The sequence below is a fragment of the Bicyclus anynana genome, chromosome 19, assembly GCF_947172395.1.
Source record: "Bicyclus anynana chromosome 19, ilBicAnyn1.1, whole genome shotgun sequence".
Taxonomy (NCBI): Eukaryota; Metazoa; Arthropoda; class Insecta; order Lepidoptera; family Nymphalidae; genus Bicyclus; species Bicyclus anynana.
Genome location: NC_069101.1, coordinates 10571103 through 10587960, shown reverse-complemented (window position 1 = coordinate 10587960; position 16858 = coordinate 10571103). Strand labels below are relative to the sequence as shown.

Here is a 16858-nt window from a genome sequence, read left to right as displayed (position 1 = left end):
TTATGTAATCATTAACTCTATAATACGACTTTTCTATAAGCTTGCGTTTAATAAAAACTTTGAACTTATTGAAAAACGTGTCCGCTGTTTCAAGTGGCAGTTTATTATAAATTGTATGCAATTACCCTTAAAAGAATTACTGTTACCCTTAAAAGAATTAATTGTGAGCGGGGCAGAGGGACGGACTGCGCGGGTATGAAGTCGTACGCGCGGCGTATCGCTACCTCCAACCATATTGGAATAAATCAATTTTGTCTTACTTAATTTTTGCCGCTCTGGGCCCAAACAATTACAATTATTTTCCGAGAGGGGTTTGTTAATGTAACCCTGCTACTAGCTCTCATGAGGTCACCTGTAAAATCCATTTGAGTCTACATCATACCACCTGAAACCAATATTTGCGGTGAAATGAGTAATGTTCGCAAGTCACGAATCTCAGCCGAGTGACTAATGTGCTGCGGCCCACTTAAAATAAACTACATATTTAAACTTGACATAAAAGGTCATTGCTTAAAGTGCAGCCCCAATTTAAAAATTCATTACCCACCAAACTGTGGTTTTAATATTTATAACCATAGTTATTTATCATAACACGAAGAGGTAAACTTTGTGTGGTTATAGGGGATAATCTCTGGATCTGTTAACAGACTTTGAAAATTGTTTAACCAATACAAAGCCAAGTACTTTGTGAATGTCATAGGATATACTTTGCCCTAGTATTCTCAAAGTAATGGGAACAGTAAAACCGCGGGGGATATCGTCGTTATCAACCCATATACGGCTCTCTGCTGAGCTCGAGTTTCCTCTCAGAATGAGAGGGTTTAGGCTAATAGTCCACCACGCAGGCCCAATGCGGATTGGCAGACTTCACACACGCAGAGAATTAAAAAATTCTCTGGTATGCAGGTTTCCTCAAGATGTTTTCCTTCACCGATTGAGACACGTGATATTTAATTTCTTAAAATGCACACAACTGAAAAGTTGGAGGTGCATGCCCCGGACCGGATTCGAACCCACACTGTGTGAAGTTCTTCATTTAGTAGTTTTTTTACTTTTAAAAATTTTGAAACTAATAAAGACTTTAATCTTTATTATTTTTTAAAAATGGGGATGACAAGTCAATAATTTTGCAACAAAAAGACAACCCAGATGTTTCAAAAGTGCTTGTAAACTAAGCTTTCTTGGAATAAATGTACAAAGTAAAGCCTATGACACAAAAGGACAAAGTAAAGCCTATGACATAAACACTATTCATCCCCTTTCTTAAAGGCTTAAGATAAGAAAGGGGTTGACAATAGTGTTTATGATGTTTCATCGCACATTAATTTGCGTAATCAATAACTGAAAGAAATAAAAAAAAGCTTCAAACAATATGCACTTAAGAATAAATAACCGGATCGTTCCAGACAAGGCTATTCCGGTAATAGAGTTTAATGACAGTAACCTTTATATTACAGCAAATTGATGTCATAAACTGCGAGCTTGTCGACGACGCATTACAATAAATCTTAGGTAAGGAGGTACGGTACATACAAATATAGAAGGTACAAGATAATTGCATCTATTAGTCTATGATATGTACTTAGAAGAAATTGATTTATCTACTGCTGGAAGAAGCTGTAGCTGATAAAGCTATACTGGACTGTGTCTATTGATCTGTCATTGATTCCCGTCCAAAAATCTATACTAATATTATAAAGCTGAAGAGTTTGTTTGTTTGTTTTGTTTGTTTGATTGAACGCGCTAATCTCTGGAACTACTGGTTAGATTTGAAAAACTCTTTCAGTGTTAGATAGCCCATTTATCGAGGAAGGCTATAGGCTATATATTATCCCTGTATTCCGACAGGAACGAGAACCACGCGGGTGAAACCGCGCGGCGTCTGCTAAAACAAGCAGACTGTTTTCGTCAACCTTAAGGCCTAGTTCGGACTACTTTATCATTTCAGTCGAGTAGAATATTAAACTACTTGCTACCACCCAAAAATCGTTCGTACTCGACTAAAATACTAAAGAAGTTCAAACTAGGCATAACAGTCATGATTGAACTCAAAATTATAGATTTTTGTATGAATTTTTTGTATGAAATGTAAGTTACTCTCGCAAAAATTGGTAAAGTTATAATCAAGATACTAAAACGTTCAAAAGGTTTCAAAAAGGTTCAGTTTTCTAAAAATTTCTTAAAAACTAAGTTAACAATGTTATGGCTAATTAATTTTTACAAAAAACCAAAAAAAAAAAGATTTTATAAATACAAATTATCCTTTCAAAAACATTTTTTTTCAGGTGGTAGGTATTTCGGTCAATGATATTTCCGTCTCGGGCAACGTGCCTAATTTTAAAATAAATATTATTCCGGTTACGCTCACATGAAAACTTTTCCAGTTTGTAAATAAGCATACTCAATTTAAAGAACAACACAACCCAAAAAAGTAAATAAACGAACCTTTGTTTTATTATCTGCCAAGCATATATAAAGTACTTCTAAATAATATAATATCATAAATAATAAATAACATAAACATAAATTGGCACAAAATCCAATTACAAAAAAAGAAATAGATTACTTCAGCGTTAGCTAACTTAACCCACCCAAAAATAACATACGTTAATAAATCATTAAAAAAATCACCACTAATTAATTTCCACGGTAAAGCTGTAATTAATAATCATATTTCGTATGTCAAAAATGAACACAAGAATAATAATTGAAAGAAATTAGTCACTGCGACCGAGAACGACATAGCCCGTCATCGAGTGCCATAAGCGAGGACAATCGTAAAGTTCGTTCGTAATTATACCAAATGGGAGCTATTGAAGGCACTCCGGCTAACACACGTCGACCTCGGCGCGACACACGCGGCGAAGAAATTCAATCACTGTGATTGATCACTTTACATTACTTACATGATACTTATTAATCAGTTTAAATTAACTGCGAGATGCATGGATCCCTTTTAGTGATCTACGAGTTACTTGAGTATCGTTGACAGAATAAATAGATTTAGAATGGAAATATACGTCGTTTTTATGCAAAGTTGCGGAATTTCTAATAGTAGAATATCTAGTAACAAAAGTTGTACTATTAACGTGAAAGAATATTTTAAAATTTCTCGCAGACAAGAATACAAAACAATGTCATCAAAAGACAACAATGTCAACAAATATACCAATTCTCGCGACTCAGTTGTTCTACCGTAAAAAGTTATGAGATTCATGTAATACAAATGTCGGTTACTTTATTCAGTCCATAATTAAGGGACCTTCTCAAGTTATTACGTAATTAGATAACCTAAGAACATAATATTATAGTTACCATATCAATATTACAAATTACAAATCTTTTATATTTTTAATTGATTTTAATACGTCGAAAATGGTGAATTGCTTCGAGAAGTATGGTACAGCCGTGCCACCTTTTTTGCTCGACTTGGTGAGGGCACTGCCATGCTATTACGTTAATATTGATTAAATACCATACTTTAATAACCAATTTAAATTGTTGTTCTTGCACATGCGACAATCGATCAGAAAATGAGTTCATTTAAAACCCTTTAAAGAAATAAGTTTCTTTTATGTATTTAATTTTAAATACTTACTTGTGACTTTTCGGGATTTTAATCAGTTTCATTTCGTTATCTTGCGTCAAAGAAGACAATGGTTCCGCTGAGATAGCTGTCCTCTTAAGCCTGGGCTCACCAAGCGGAAGTATCCTTGTGTTTTCTATACCAGGCGTTTTTACTCGCTCTTCTTCATCGACACCGTTCCTTTGTATATCAAACATTTGCCTTGTCAGTGGCTTGACCACTTGTCTAAATTTGTCTATTTCATTCTTCAAATATCGTATCGTAGCATCTTTGTCGTCTATCTCATTTTCTAACAAGGCTATTATTTTGTCTCTGCGCTTCAGTTCTTGCGTCTTCTCTATCACTAATCTCTTCATCTCTAACAACTTTTTCTCTAGTTTGAAGTAATCGTCTATTTTGCACTGAGTGGTACTGGTATGTGTTTGCGCCATGTTGCTTATAATAAAGTTCCTCAAAATACAATATGCCAACGCAATTTTAAACCTTGATATTATTTAGTCACTGGTAGAATTTTCATTATGGTACTGTGTGTGAAATCTCACACATTTTTTGAGTGTCTAAACTTAAAAATCAAACTATAATTTGAATTTTCTGAATTATGTGCACGAGCTGTCATTTATAGATAATATTCGAGGTTAAAACTTGTTTTTATCGAAAGCACTTTAAATTATTTAGGTCCTATAACATCATACATACTCGTATCTTTGTAACAATGCTCTAGTATAGTTAATCGTGAAATAAATAGTATGTATATTCGTAAATACCAATTTGAATTCTAATAATAAATAATGAATTTGTATTTATTTCAACCGCGATATTAGTTTAATAACAAGTTTGTCGAAATAATGTTAATTTCAAGCGAGGACATAATTTAATTAGAGTCAATACTTTGAATACTGGCACTAAATTAGATCATCGTAATGCTCTGGCAGTGGAACATAAGCCTTCTTCAGAACGAAGGGAAATAAGAGTGATGCTTTAATACCTTTTTAAAGAACTAAACAAGTAGAGAGTTTAAGAATTAATTTTCTTAGGTTATAATGATTAGTAATGATTAGTAATCTCTCTATATAATAAAAAAAACTACCAAATGTGTGGTTAACACAAAAGGAATTTCTTTTTTGCATAATTTTGTTAAAGATAAAAAATGTAAAAATGCGATAAAAACTTAATAACAATTTCTTTTTCCATGCAAATCACAGATTTGAGACAAAAAAGTCTATACAGGCAGCTATTAAGACAACAATATACAATAAGAATAAAAATAACCGGAATTATTAAGGTTTCCTAAGCACCAGGAATTAGGTTAGTTTGAATGGATGTGTTTTATAAATTAAAGTACTTTTTTAATGGATATACAAACATTAATTTGGATGGGATATCCAGTAACCGTACTCTGTCAAGGTAGATAATCATTGGACAGAAAATAATTACATAGCCACTTATTACACAAAAATACTAATTATTAATGTATGTGTTAAAAATATAATTTATGACTCTATTTAAAATGTAGGCGGTTACTCATAAGGTCGATGTATCGGTAACACGTAGCAAGAAATCATTATACCTTTCAAAGTTTAAGGCAAAGGCCAATACAAGATTTATGACAAGTGAAATAATTTGGGACACATATGTGGCTGAGATTATGAAACACGTGATACTAAATCACGTTACAATTATGAACATATACCATAAAAACAATTATATTTTAATGGTAAGCTTTCGATAAATATCAAGGGACAAGTGACTGACTAACACATGTATACTATGATGATAAAGAAATACAATTTGTGAGATTGTATTATAGAATATGTATGTATTATCTACTGGATACATAAATATTTAAACAAAAATATTTGTATGAAGACGATGTAAACTCACATTATTATTGAAAGAAATTTACGAGAATCCATCAACGCTCATGCTGCCAAAGTAGATGGCGTCGCAGGTTTCCGTTAGTAACTTAGATATGTATTTAAAAATATTAACAATAAAGTATGAAAAGATATCAATGATTGATATTTGTAGGTATGTTGTAGACATTTATTTCCGTTTCAGGAATATCGCATGGATTACTTACAGAAAAGTTAAACAAAGAAAGATTGACCAACGAATTCGTACAAAAGTCACAATTTAAAAGTTAAATTCAAATTCAAATACCTATGTGATTAATTTCAAATCATTTTGAAAGATCTATTAGTTATTTGTAAGTATAATATCAGTTAGGAGGAATCAGAATAATTTATTAAAAACAACTGAAAATAGCCAATAATAAAGTCAGCATTTTAGATACATTAAATTATAAATTAATTATCACGATACACTTTGGATAAAAATTCTATAAATTCAATATCCACCGTATTTTTATATAAATTGAAAATGTTAACTAAATGTTGCATATTAAGATTGATCTATAACGCAAAATTACAGTGTTACTTTAATCTTTTAATTAAATAAATCATGCCTGTCATCTAAAACTGGTAGCGAATTACGTCACTAACTCACTAGACATTTATTTAAGATCTCAACGGCATTGATAAAATCAGCTTCTGTTGAATGTTTATATTTTAAAAACATTTTACTAATTAAAAGATTGAAACATTACATAATATATCTGTAAGTATTTATGTTATTGTGACTACCCCTCTCACTGGTTTATACTCCGTCGTGTACGGTAGGAAGAGAATTAATGATAAGGTCGCCTCTTGCATTGCATTTTAATCGTAGTTTTAAGATTTCGTATGTTCCACACATATATGTTTTGTTGCATTAAAGATATTTAAATAAAATAAATAAATAATAGAACTGATTGACATATGATATGGTTGAGCATTATTAGAAGTGCATTCAATCAAAATGTTTTTATCAGTTTGTTTATCTTTTGGTATACTTGGTATGGTAATATAAAAAAATTTGGTATATTTGGTTATCCTCGATGGCATCGTAATATTAATATTGTACCAGAGCTGAAAATCAGAGCTATATGCTCCAGCATTTGCTAGGTTTATGCAGTCCAATAAGCATTTGCTTGGTTCATGCAATACAATAATGACCTGGTAGTTGGTAACTTTTTCAAAATTGTGCCAAACAGGAAGTGTAGCGTTTGATGTTTCTACTAGATTGATAACTATATAGTTAACATATACACGGCTTTCAAATATTGCAAAAGACGGAAGAATTTTCTACACATGACCGCCAAACTTCGGTTGGAAAAGGCACCTAATGATGATGATTAGGTTCTGTTTTGGTCTTGCCTTGCCCAGCTGGCCTATTCTAATTTGGTCTTTATTATCAACCTATTGGTATAGACATTAAATTAATTGAGAAATGTCATCTACCTACTGTTTAATATCCACTAGTAGGCACCGGGTGACATTTGTTACATAGAATCTCAATTTCGTATATGTCAACTAGCATACGTCAAAGATAGTGAATTAGCCTTTTAGTGTTTTGAGGCATAAGACACTTCAATAGTGCTTATGTATGGTGGAGTGGCGATGGTGTGGCACAATTTTAAAATAAACGATTTTTCTTTCTTTCACAACTTGGCAACACTACTACATAAACTAGAGTTTGAGCTCATTTACCTTGGTGATTTATATAAAAGTTTGTTTACAAAAATTTTTAAATATTATTTATTTTAATATTAAAAATGTAATTTTAATATGAAAAGTAAATATGATGTCCAAAGATGACCTTCATTTTAATCTGTATTTAAGAGCAGACTTACATAACTTTCTGTAGTGTATGCAGTTTCTTGTTTGCTCTATATTTTGAGTTTAAGGAAAAGAAAATAGGTCAAGTAGAACGTGTACTAAACCGAGTTGCTATCGTGACTCGTATGTGAGTGGTATCGTCACTTTCAGAATGGTAATTTGAATAATTTTAAATAATTATCAAGTATTCAATTAGTTTGTACGAATTACCTAAATTATACATTTTATTTAGGTTGTTAGTTTATAAATGTTGTTAATTTTTACCCGACTGGAAGAAGGGTTATGTTTTTCGCGCGTATCATTTATGTATGTATGTAATATTCTTTATTACCTCATATCTTCCAAACCATTGAACGGATTTACGTAATTAGGATATCGTTAGATTTGTCTCAAAAACCCAAGTGTTCTTAGATAGGTGAAACTAAAAAAAATAACAAGACGACTGTGAGACGCTATAGACTCGAGGTGAATTTTTTTTTCTAATATTTCAATATGAGAGAAAAGCTTTTTGTGAGGATTCTAAAATGGTATATCATGGCCATGTTTAAAAAAAACTACAATCAGTAAAACGTTATTTATTAGTTGTTGTCGACTGTTTTCTAATTGCTTTCTACACTTCTGGACTGAGCTTGTTTTTTTTTTCAGTTTTTTTATACTTTATGCAGTCGGGTTTTTTTTATTTGTTTAATTAATTTATTTATTAAAAGATCACTTTGGCGAATATTTTCCAAGACATTTATTTTCTAAATTGGCTCAAATATCAAATACGATACTGAATTACTTTGCGTCCATTTCTAAAATGCTCAAAAGATTATTGTGTATACATGTTGTGAACGGATATGGAAAATAACATAGGATACCTGTCATCCACGGATACTAAAATACGCGAGAACTTACAGTTACCGAATAAATAATCCATTTACATAATATCGAATCAAATTCTTCTAGAATTAGTATTACTATATACGTAGTCTAACTGTCTCTACTGTTGTATTTATAGAAGCTGTCATTGATAATATATGATAAGATAGTGTATCACCTATTGCCAATCACCATCTAACTGCTGCGTTGTATGTACTCGTATGTTTAGACAAATTATATCTGTATGACAGTATACTGGCGAGTCATAGCCGTGATAGCCCAGTTGATATGACCTCTGCCTTCGATTCCGGAGTGTGTGGTTTTGAATCCGGTCCGGGGCATGCACCTCCAACTTTTCAGTTGTGTGCATTTTAAGAAATTAAATATCACGTGTCTCAAACGGTAAAGGAAAAACATCGTGAGGAAACTGCATACCAGAGAATTTTCTTAATTCTCTGCGTGTGTGAAGTCTGTGTGTGAGTGGACTATTGAACTAACTTCTCTCATTCTGAGAGGAGACTCGGGCTCAGCAGTGAGCCGAATATAGGTTGATGATGATACTGGCGCGTCTGTCTGTCAGTCTAAAGGCGATAGACTTATAAACCACTTCATACGGTTTGACCAATTGCGCCGCGTAATCAAATCGAGATAAAAATATTTTTGAAAACGTAAATTTTGATAATCCATTTATATGAGTTTGAGTAACAAACATTCCTACAAACAATAATATAAACTTTCACATCTTTACTATTACTGAGATTAGTAGATAAGTATTACCAGAAGTGTGATTAAATATTTATGTTCATAGATAGTAATCATACCTATTTTTTTTTAAATAATTACATTTATGACCCTCAAAAAGTCCTTGCAGATACTCATATACTTCATTTTTCATTATTCACGTAAATACGTCTGCAAACAATTTGTAACTATCACCGTTGTCTTTTGGCCTAGACCCCATTTGCACACTTGGCCTCGGGCCCAAAGTTTTTGCTATGATAAGATCACCCTTAACTATTTTGACAGGTCATCCTAAGAATAGTTCTTTAATGAGTTCGATGGCAGGAATAACTATAACTCTAAAACTAACTAAACTCACTACTAAAACTCATGGTGTAAGCAATGTTCATAAATGAATATTCATCATCATCATCATCATCATATCAGCCGATGGACGTCCACTGCAGGACATAGGCCTTTTGTAGGGACTTCCAAACATCACGATACTGAGCCGCCTGCATCCAGCGAATCCCTGCGACTCGCTTGATGTCCTCAGTCCACCTGGTGGGGGGTCGGCCAACACTGCGCTTACTAGTACGGGGTCGCCATTCCAGCACTTTGGGACCCCAACGTCCATCGGCTCTTCGAACTATGTTCCCCGCCCATTGCCACTTCAGCTTCGCAACTCGTTGAGCTATGTCGGTGACTTTGGTTCTTCTGCGGATCTCCTCATTTCTGATTCGATCACGCAGAGATACTACTAACATAGCTCAACAACATAGCTCTAAATGAATATTATGGTAAATTAATTAAAGACAAGTTCTAAACTAAGTATTTCAGAGTTGAGTGTGAGATGTGAGATCAATGAATTGCATTGATCTGCGAATAATAAACAGAAATATACTAAGCTCACTGCAAACCTTTGCTATTAAAAAAATAACAAATTAACATTACAAATTAATAATAATAATATAACAAATTAATATTGATTAATAAAATGTCAGATTCAGAACTGACGGAGTTATGCAGCTGTTATTGAGAGGTAATCAACTTTAAATTTCAGTATCGATAATTTAAAAACTTGCATTGAGATTTATGTAAAAATGAAATTTTCCGTTGTTTCTCAACCGCTTATCAATTACGTTATTCGTGCAGTTTATCATACATATCTGTAATTAGAGTTTGCGTGTCTCCAAAATTAAATAAATCCGTCTTGATATCCATAATTAAAATTATTGAGTGATTAACTCGGTATATTTATAGAAATTGCGAAGTATAAGTACAATCCATTATAACAAGTAGTGCTTCATCAAAACATTAAATAGCTTTAGACGTCACTTTGAATGAATTATATTTTTTTATAAGATTAGGTATATATTTTTAAACATTTTGATAAAATACATTTTTTAAATACAGTCACCTCTTGACAGTGATCTCACCAATGATAATAACAATAAGTTTTGTAACTGAAGTGATGTTTAAGGTAGTATGGCTAACTTGGAAGGAGTTCTAACACTAGTTTCTACACGGAATCAATGCTAAATCATTGGGCTGTTAGTATATATTTTAAAGTTTAAATAAACCTACAACCAGAACAGAACTGAACCAATATATTAAGAAGAAGAAGAAGAAATACTTATTGCACACAAAAATACAATTATAAATTAAAACATTAAAAAAGTAAATTAAACTTAGCATGCAAAGGCGGCCTTATTACTATAAGTAATCTCTACCAGGCAACCCCTGACGAGAGAACTTGCGAAGAAAGAGCGGGAAGGTGCAATACATTATATGTAATTATATAAATAATTAAATAAATATAATATAATATATACGTAAATATAATATTAAAATTTACATATGTATTACATAATATATTACAACTAATATATATATTATCTAAATATAGAAATCAATAAATTGTCTTAAACTGTTAATCGAAAACAGTATCTGTTATATAGAAAGAATTACTCGCTTGTAAAGAAAGCAAGAAATAAATACATATACAAACAAATAAAAAGTTTCAAATAAATACATTGCACCAACTGATTGTGCTGAAACAAATGCGAGTGCAGTGATAATAAATAATCATACATAAGCTGTAAATAAAGCCGTGTTTATAATTTCGTTTAGCGTAAATTAACGTCTCGGCCAGACAATCACAAATCGTATATGATAATGAATGGGCAACTTAGTATTACCGATGTATTACCGAGTTCTCTATTATTATATTGTAATTATTCCATGCTGTAATGATTACTACAGCTATTACAATATACTTGTTATCGTAAATTCGCTACTGTGTTTGTTTAACATGGACATAATTGTTGTTTTGCTAGAAAATTATAGGTTTTAGCTTTTACATAATGACTTTTGTACAGCAACATTTGATTATGCTCAAGTGGTATTTATGACTTTTAGTATATGCTCATTATTAGTACAATTATTGTAATCTTATTTAGTTAACTGGATTTTAGATGAATAAGTGATCTTAGAGACTACGTCATTATGTTAGTCTTTATAATGTAGGCTAAAAAAGTAGGTACGTACTATGAAATCTGTTCTAGAGAACGATAAAATTATATTCATGAAACTCAACGATTAAACTTAAAAAAATCTTCAAAAGCTTTTTAATTTTTTTAAACCTTATTTCTACAAGGAACCTACAATTAATATCTTATTATGTATCTTATGTCACTTATCTTTTTAATTGTTCAAGACAATGCGAACAAATTAACTACATATCAGTTAAGTGGTCTATAATTACTCAAAAAGTCATATGAGCAATTATTAATCCAATTTTCATTTTATTTGCTGCTAAGCGAAACATGGTAGCGTGTCAACCAATTTGGTTATGGTGTGGCAACGCTCTGATTGTATCGACCCCCATTCCATGTCAACATGATAGTTGATTGATTTAGAACACAGCGTTACAATCTAATCTGTTCTCCATTACTAATGACATCCAGTTAACCGAATTTTATCTAAAGCTCGGTAATCTTCTTTACATTTGACGTCATACAGCGTGCCATTTAAGCCCGTTAGCTGAGGTTGTCACAGATACTAATTGCTATTTATGGGGCTTGACGTTATCATGATACCGGCAAAATAGCCAAAACCATTAGGGAATTCAGATTCTGCCAGATTGCGTAACAATGTCAAAAGCCACCAAAATGTTGCTTCCATGAATTTTGATGTACATTCAAATTAATGTTAGTATATTTTATATAGTGACAAACATCTTAATTATAAGACTCGTACTTTATCTCCTAATGATGCACAGATGTGTATAGATGATCAGAAATAAGGCAGAATAACTAACAATGTCATTGTAGATTCAGTATTCAAAAATAGACACACTGGTAGCCATTTAAAATTGATTAGTTCTCACGAAACAATAGAAAATATATAACGCTTATTTGCTATGTTAATAGTGACAAAAATAGAACTACAATAAAGTCATCAGCTATATACAGGAGAAAGGTTTACGAGTATATGAGGAATGGCTATGGAACTTAATGTCTTATGCTATTTTCAGCTGACTTTGAAACGCCATTTGGAATGTATTTGATGAAATATTAATTTTACAACGTATAGAACACGTTTCACATGTGTTTTACAGTTATCGTTAATCTCATTTGAACTGAAGGAGAAAATAAAACTTTAGCAAATAAAATATAAAAGAAAGGAGATATCCCGAAATTGTCTCAGGTGAAATGAAAAATACCAAGATACCCAAAAATATATATGTGCTAAAATTACCTTACAATTGTTATATTGAAAGATATAAACAGAATCTCGGAATAGATAGGTATTATGTGACATGTTATGATACACAATAAATAACCCAGCTGTCAAGGATCAAAAATAAAATTTATAATTAATTTAGACATTACAATCCCACCAACCCAAAGATTTAATTGTGACGCATTAACTTTTTTGTCTGGGGCTAACAATATATGGAGAGTGGGACATCTCCTTTGGAGTTTCAGAAATTGTCATAGAATAAAACCAAAAAGGCATATAATGATTTTTAAATAACCTTAGGATATTTAAACATTTGTTCGACAATTTTTTGTGATCAAACAGGACAAATTATATTTGTTCAAAATAGACAATTCTCGAATATATAAGAGAGACACTCAACTCAAGCTTCCACATTTAAAACATCTGAGTAAATAATTATTTGGCTAAATTTAGTGTGTGATTTAAGGATACGAACCAAGTGGGTACCAAGGTCGAACCGGACACACAGTTAGTGAGTATTTTAGTATATTTTATACTCGAGATTATCTTAAGATTTATGTTGTTTCTTTTTTATTCATCATTTAATTAAATATTTTTTAATGTCTTTAGGATTTATATTTTGGATTTTATTAGTAGGTATATAATCTTAATAATGAAATTAAATTATTTCTCTTGACATTTTGTTGAATTTTTTGGAGGCTTAACTACATTAAGATAGTTAAATTATTTTAAGTGTGACTATAGTTTGCATGTGTAAGTACATGCAATTGAAATATGTTGAATTATTGATATTATGATTATATTAATAGAATAGATATTATGATTATATTATAGTGCTTCAAACGAGTATATAATAAAAGTTTAGATCTATAGTGCCTAACAAATAGTCTGCACCTGTGAGTACAAAAATAAAAACCTAAGTAATTAAACCACTTTTTTAAGAAACCTTGACACAGAAACTTCAGCTCAATTTGTCGTTAGAGATGTGAGAAAGATTGTCACAATGCACGACAGAGTAAATAGTTCTTTTGAAAATAAGTCACACGTTTTTTGTCTATTATTTCTTTCATTGAAGTTTCAGTACATAGAGTCCCATACGACAGTATATTTTTAAGAAAAAAGATTATCTCTTTCTCCAGTCAGTCCCTCTTGACTGAGAACACTCCCTTAGCGAGTAAATAGTGAACTTTCGATAGACAATCATCCTCCGTAGTGTACGGTCCCAGGCCATTAGGGCTAAACTGTAGTAGGTACGAACACCTGTATCTTTAAGTTCACCCATTATAGGGTTGGAAATCTAACCCATGACTGTTAGCCTTCTATATTTCTAACCACAATTAAAAACAAGTATTTTCAGTTACATCCGTAGATCATAATAAAACGTTTTGTTTTTCCGTACCTATTTAATAAATTAAGTAAGTAACTAGTAGTAACCACCAGATTATAATCATAATTATGTTATATTTATCGACTGTAAAAGTAAAATAATTCTCGAGTTTCTACAACAGCATTAAGTAATTAAATCAATCGGAAATATCTTAAATGACACTAGGCTGTATTTCAATTGATGCATGCATTAATTAAATATGAAATTTAAAAACTTGTCCAAGCAAATAAACACACAACGCATTTCGTGAAAGTGAAGGTCAAAGGAATTTTTCTGTTATATTTTCATTCCATTGTAAGTTTATAAAAGACTAAGTTAGAAAAAATGGATATCCGGAAGGTAGTGCCAAGGTTGCTCTTGATGTTATCGGAAGTTGACGATGCGTATCGGATAAATCTGCTATACATACAGATCACGTACCCACTGCCATGTGAATATATGAAGGTGACCGAATGACATTCGGACTCAAAATATATCAATGACTGAAAATTCCAACATGTGACTAAATTGTACAAGCAAATTCAATACCACCAATTGTAATGATCATAAGTATGAATTTGTATTGTATTTCCGTACAAAAAAAATAGTTTTGAATTTCATTTCTTACATTCAAAGTATTCAAGTTAAAATAATTTTCGTTTGCATTCTAATTTGTTGTCAACTGTTGATCTTCTTGTTGATGTTTAGCTAGTTTTCAGTTTTTAGGTAATGGAAGAAATGTGAGTGACTAGACTGTTTGTTTTTTATAGTTCTGATAAAGTTTTGAAAGCAGTTAAACATGTAATCTTGGGCCTCGCTCCACATCATCAAGGAAAAAATAATAAACGCAAAATTATTTTGCGAGTTTCAGTGGTATGGACGTATGATGAAAAACTTGATACACTTCTTTTAGATGATATTATAAATGTAAATAATTATAAATGTAAAACGTTGCATGTTACTCAATAAAACTTTTAAAGGGCTGAAAGTTTTAGATGCAAGGCACGCAGATAATTCACAACCATGTTATCTATATCTTAGCATATCTGTCTGTTTATGTTCATCTTTGAAGATGCTAAAAATACGTTCAGACTATTTTCTCAGAAAGATTAATTCCATACGTAATGTTTCACAGAGATCGAACATCAAGACCTATATCCGTATATTGTACAAAGCATCGTCTGCAGGTATGGTTCATAAAAAATAAAACAGATTAATTAACCAAAAATGTTACTCAACTTAAATTCATAACTTGTGCTCTAAACATAATATGATCCGAAAATTGAAATTAAAGAAGCCACAAGCTCGAACGTAATTAAACAATTTAGTGATAGGTTAAATGTGTTATTCTATTTTGCTAATTAACATACAATGAGAATTTTAACAGTAACTACTACACCAAACATTTAAAAACGCCAAGATGTTTTTACGGAAGCAAGCAGAATTAGTGAATTTCTAAACCGGTGAATAAATATTTAAAAATATATTTTTAAAACTAGATTCTGAAAAGAAAATAAAATTAAATATTTATCCAAAGTTATAACGTTGTGCGTTACGTTATGTTTTTTGTTTACTTTTGAATTTCGTATTTGATAAATGCTTTAATGTTATCGAATAGTTAGCCAACTTTATAATGAATGACGTTGTTTTCATTTCACTTCGATTTTTCCGCCATTTACCATTCTTACGGTAAGAGGGATATATATTTTATGAGTCCGCTAACTTTTGTTAAGTATTTTATGAACAATGACTTTAAAAATATACTTAAAAGTTTTAATCGAGGTTTGCATGTAGATATATAATGCATATACAATATATACACACAAACACACAAGACACAAGTTACTAAAATAACTAAACGAAAATAACATGTTTTATATTAGCCATAGGTACATGATCTGCTTAAATTGTCAGTCACCATGTTTTTATTGCAGCATTTCTTTTTTCTCGTGCTACTATTTAAATCAAACTTTGGTTTACATGCGAATTTATATTACTATGATATTGGCATAGATGAGTAGAGCAAGTAAATTTGATCAAACAAAGTCCTAAACTATATAAAATCATCAAGTATGAGCATACTGAGGATTTATAGAAAAGAAGAAGAAATACTTTATTGCACACAAAAATATAAAACTAAATAAAAATCATTAAAGATGAATAATTTAAACTAAGAATTTACAAGTAAGTAAGACGTCGTTATTACTGTAAAGCAATCTCTACCGGGCAACCCCTGATGAGAGGACTTATGATAAAATAATGTTGTATTCTTTAATAAATTAGCAGATATTTTGTTTTTACTGGAGTTATGTAATGTGAAGTACTTCTTACTCTATCTACTTTATTTCGGTGACACTCCTGTAAGTAATTTCAGCTTAACTTTGTAATTAATTTTCTCCACTGTTTACTTATTTATTACTTTTTGTTTTTCTGGCTATTATGTTTCAAAATAATTGGTTCGTTCGGCATTTATATTGAAAGAGATTTCACAGTCATCTCTTGCGTAAATTAATTTTCTTTTTCTTCCATTGTTACAATAAAATAATAATCTATGCAAAATTTATATTTTCTAAGCGATATATTTATTTATTTGTCGATCACAGATTCAATAATAATATTCATATCCTTTTTAATTGTAATAAGAGCTAATTGTAATTGGCTCTCATGTTAACTATAGTTATTAACATACTTATATACGATATTATTTTAATTTGTAGCAAAAAATAGTGTAAGTAGTTTCCTAGCGAACCAATGTAATATTTACTTATAAGACTGATTATAATAATAATAAGAACGAATTGTAATTCTCTCTAATGATATAGTTACAACCAAACACCTGTACGCTTTTTTCTATTGATGACA

At 31.1% G+C, this 16858-nt stretch overlaps 1 protein-coding gene across 2 annotated transcripts in view; it reads right to left on the bottom strand.

Annotated features, from left to right (window-relative positions):
- The window catches only part of LOC112046535 (cGMP-dependent protein kinase, isozyme 2 forms cD4/T1/T3A/T3B), a 215760-nt gene that overhangs the window by 67443 nt on the left and 131459 nt on the right, over nucleotides 1-16858 (bottom strand). Inside the window, exon 2 of one of the 2 annotated variants that reach the window (XM_024083204.2) lies at nucleotides 3599-4148. The exons of the other annotated variant lie outside the window; for it this stretch is intronic. Coding sequence (XP_023938972.2) covers nucleotides 3599-4017 — 419 coding nt within the window. The 5' untranslated portion in view covers nucleotides 4018-4148. The remainder of the gene's footprint in view (nucleotides 1-3598; nucleotides 4149-16858) is intronic. 2 annotated transcript variants of the gene reach the window in all.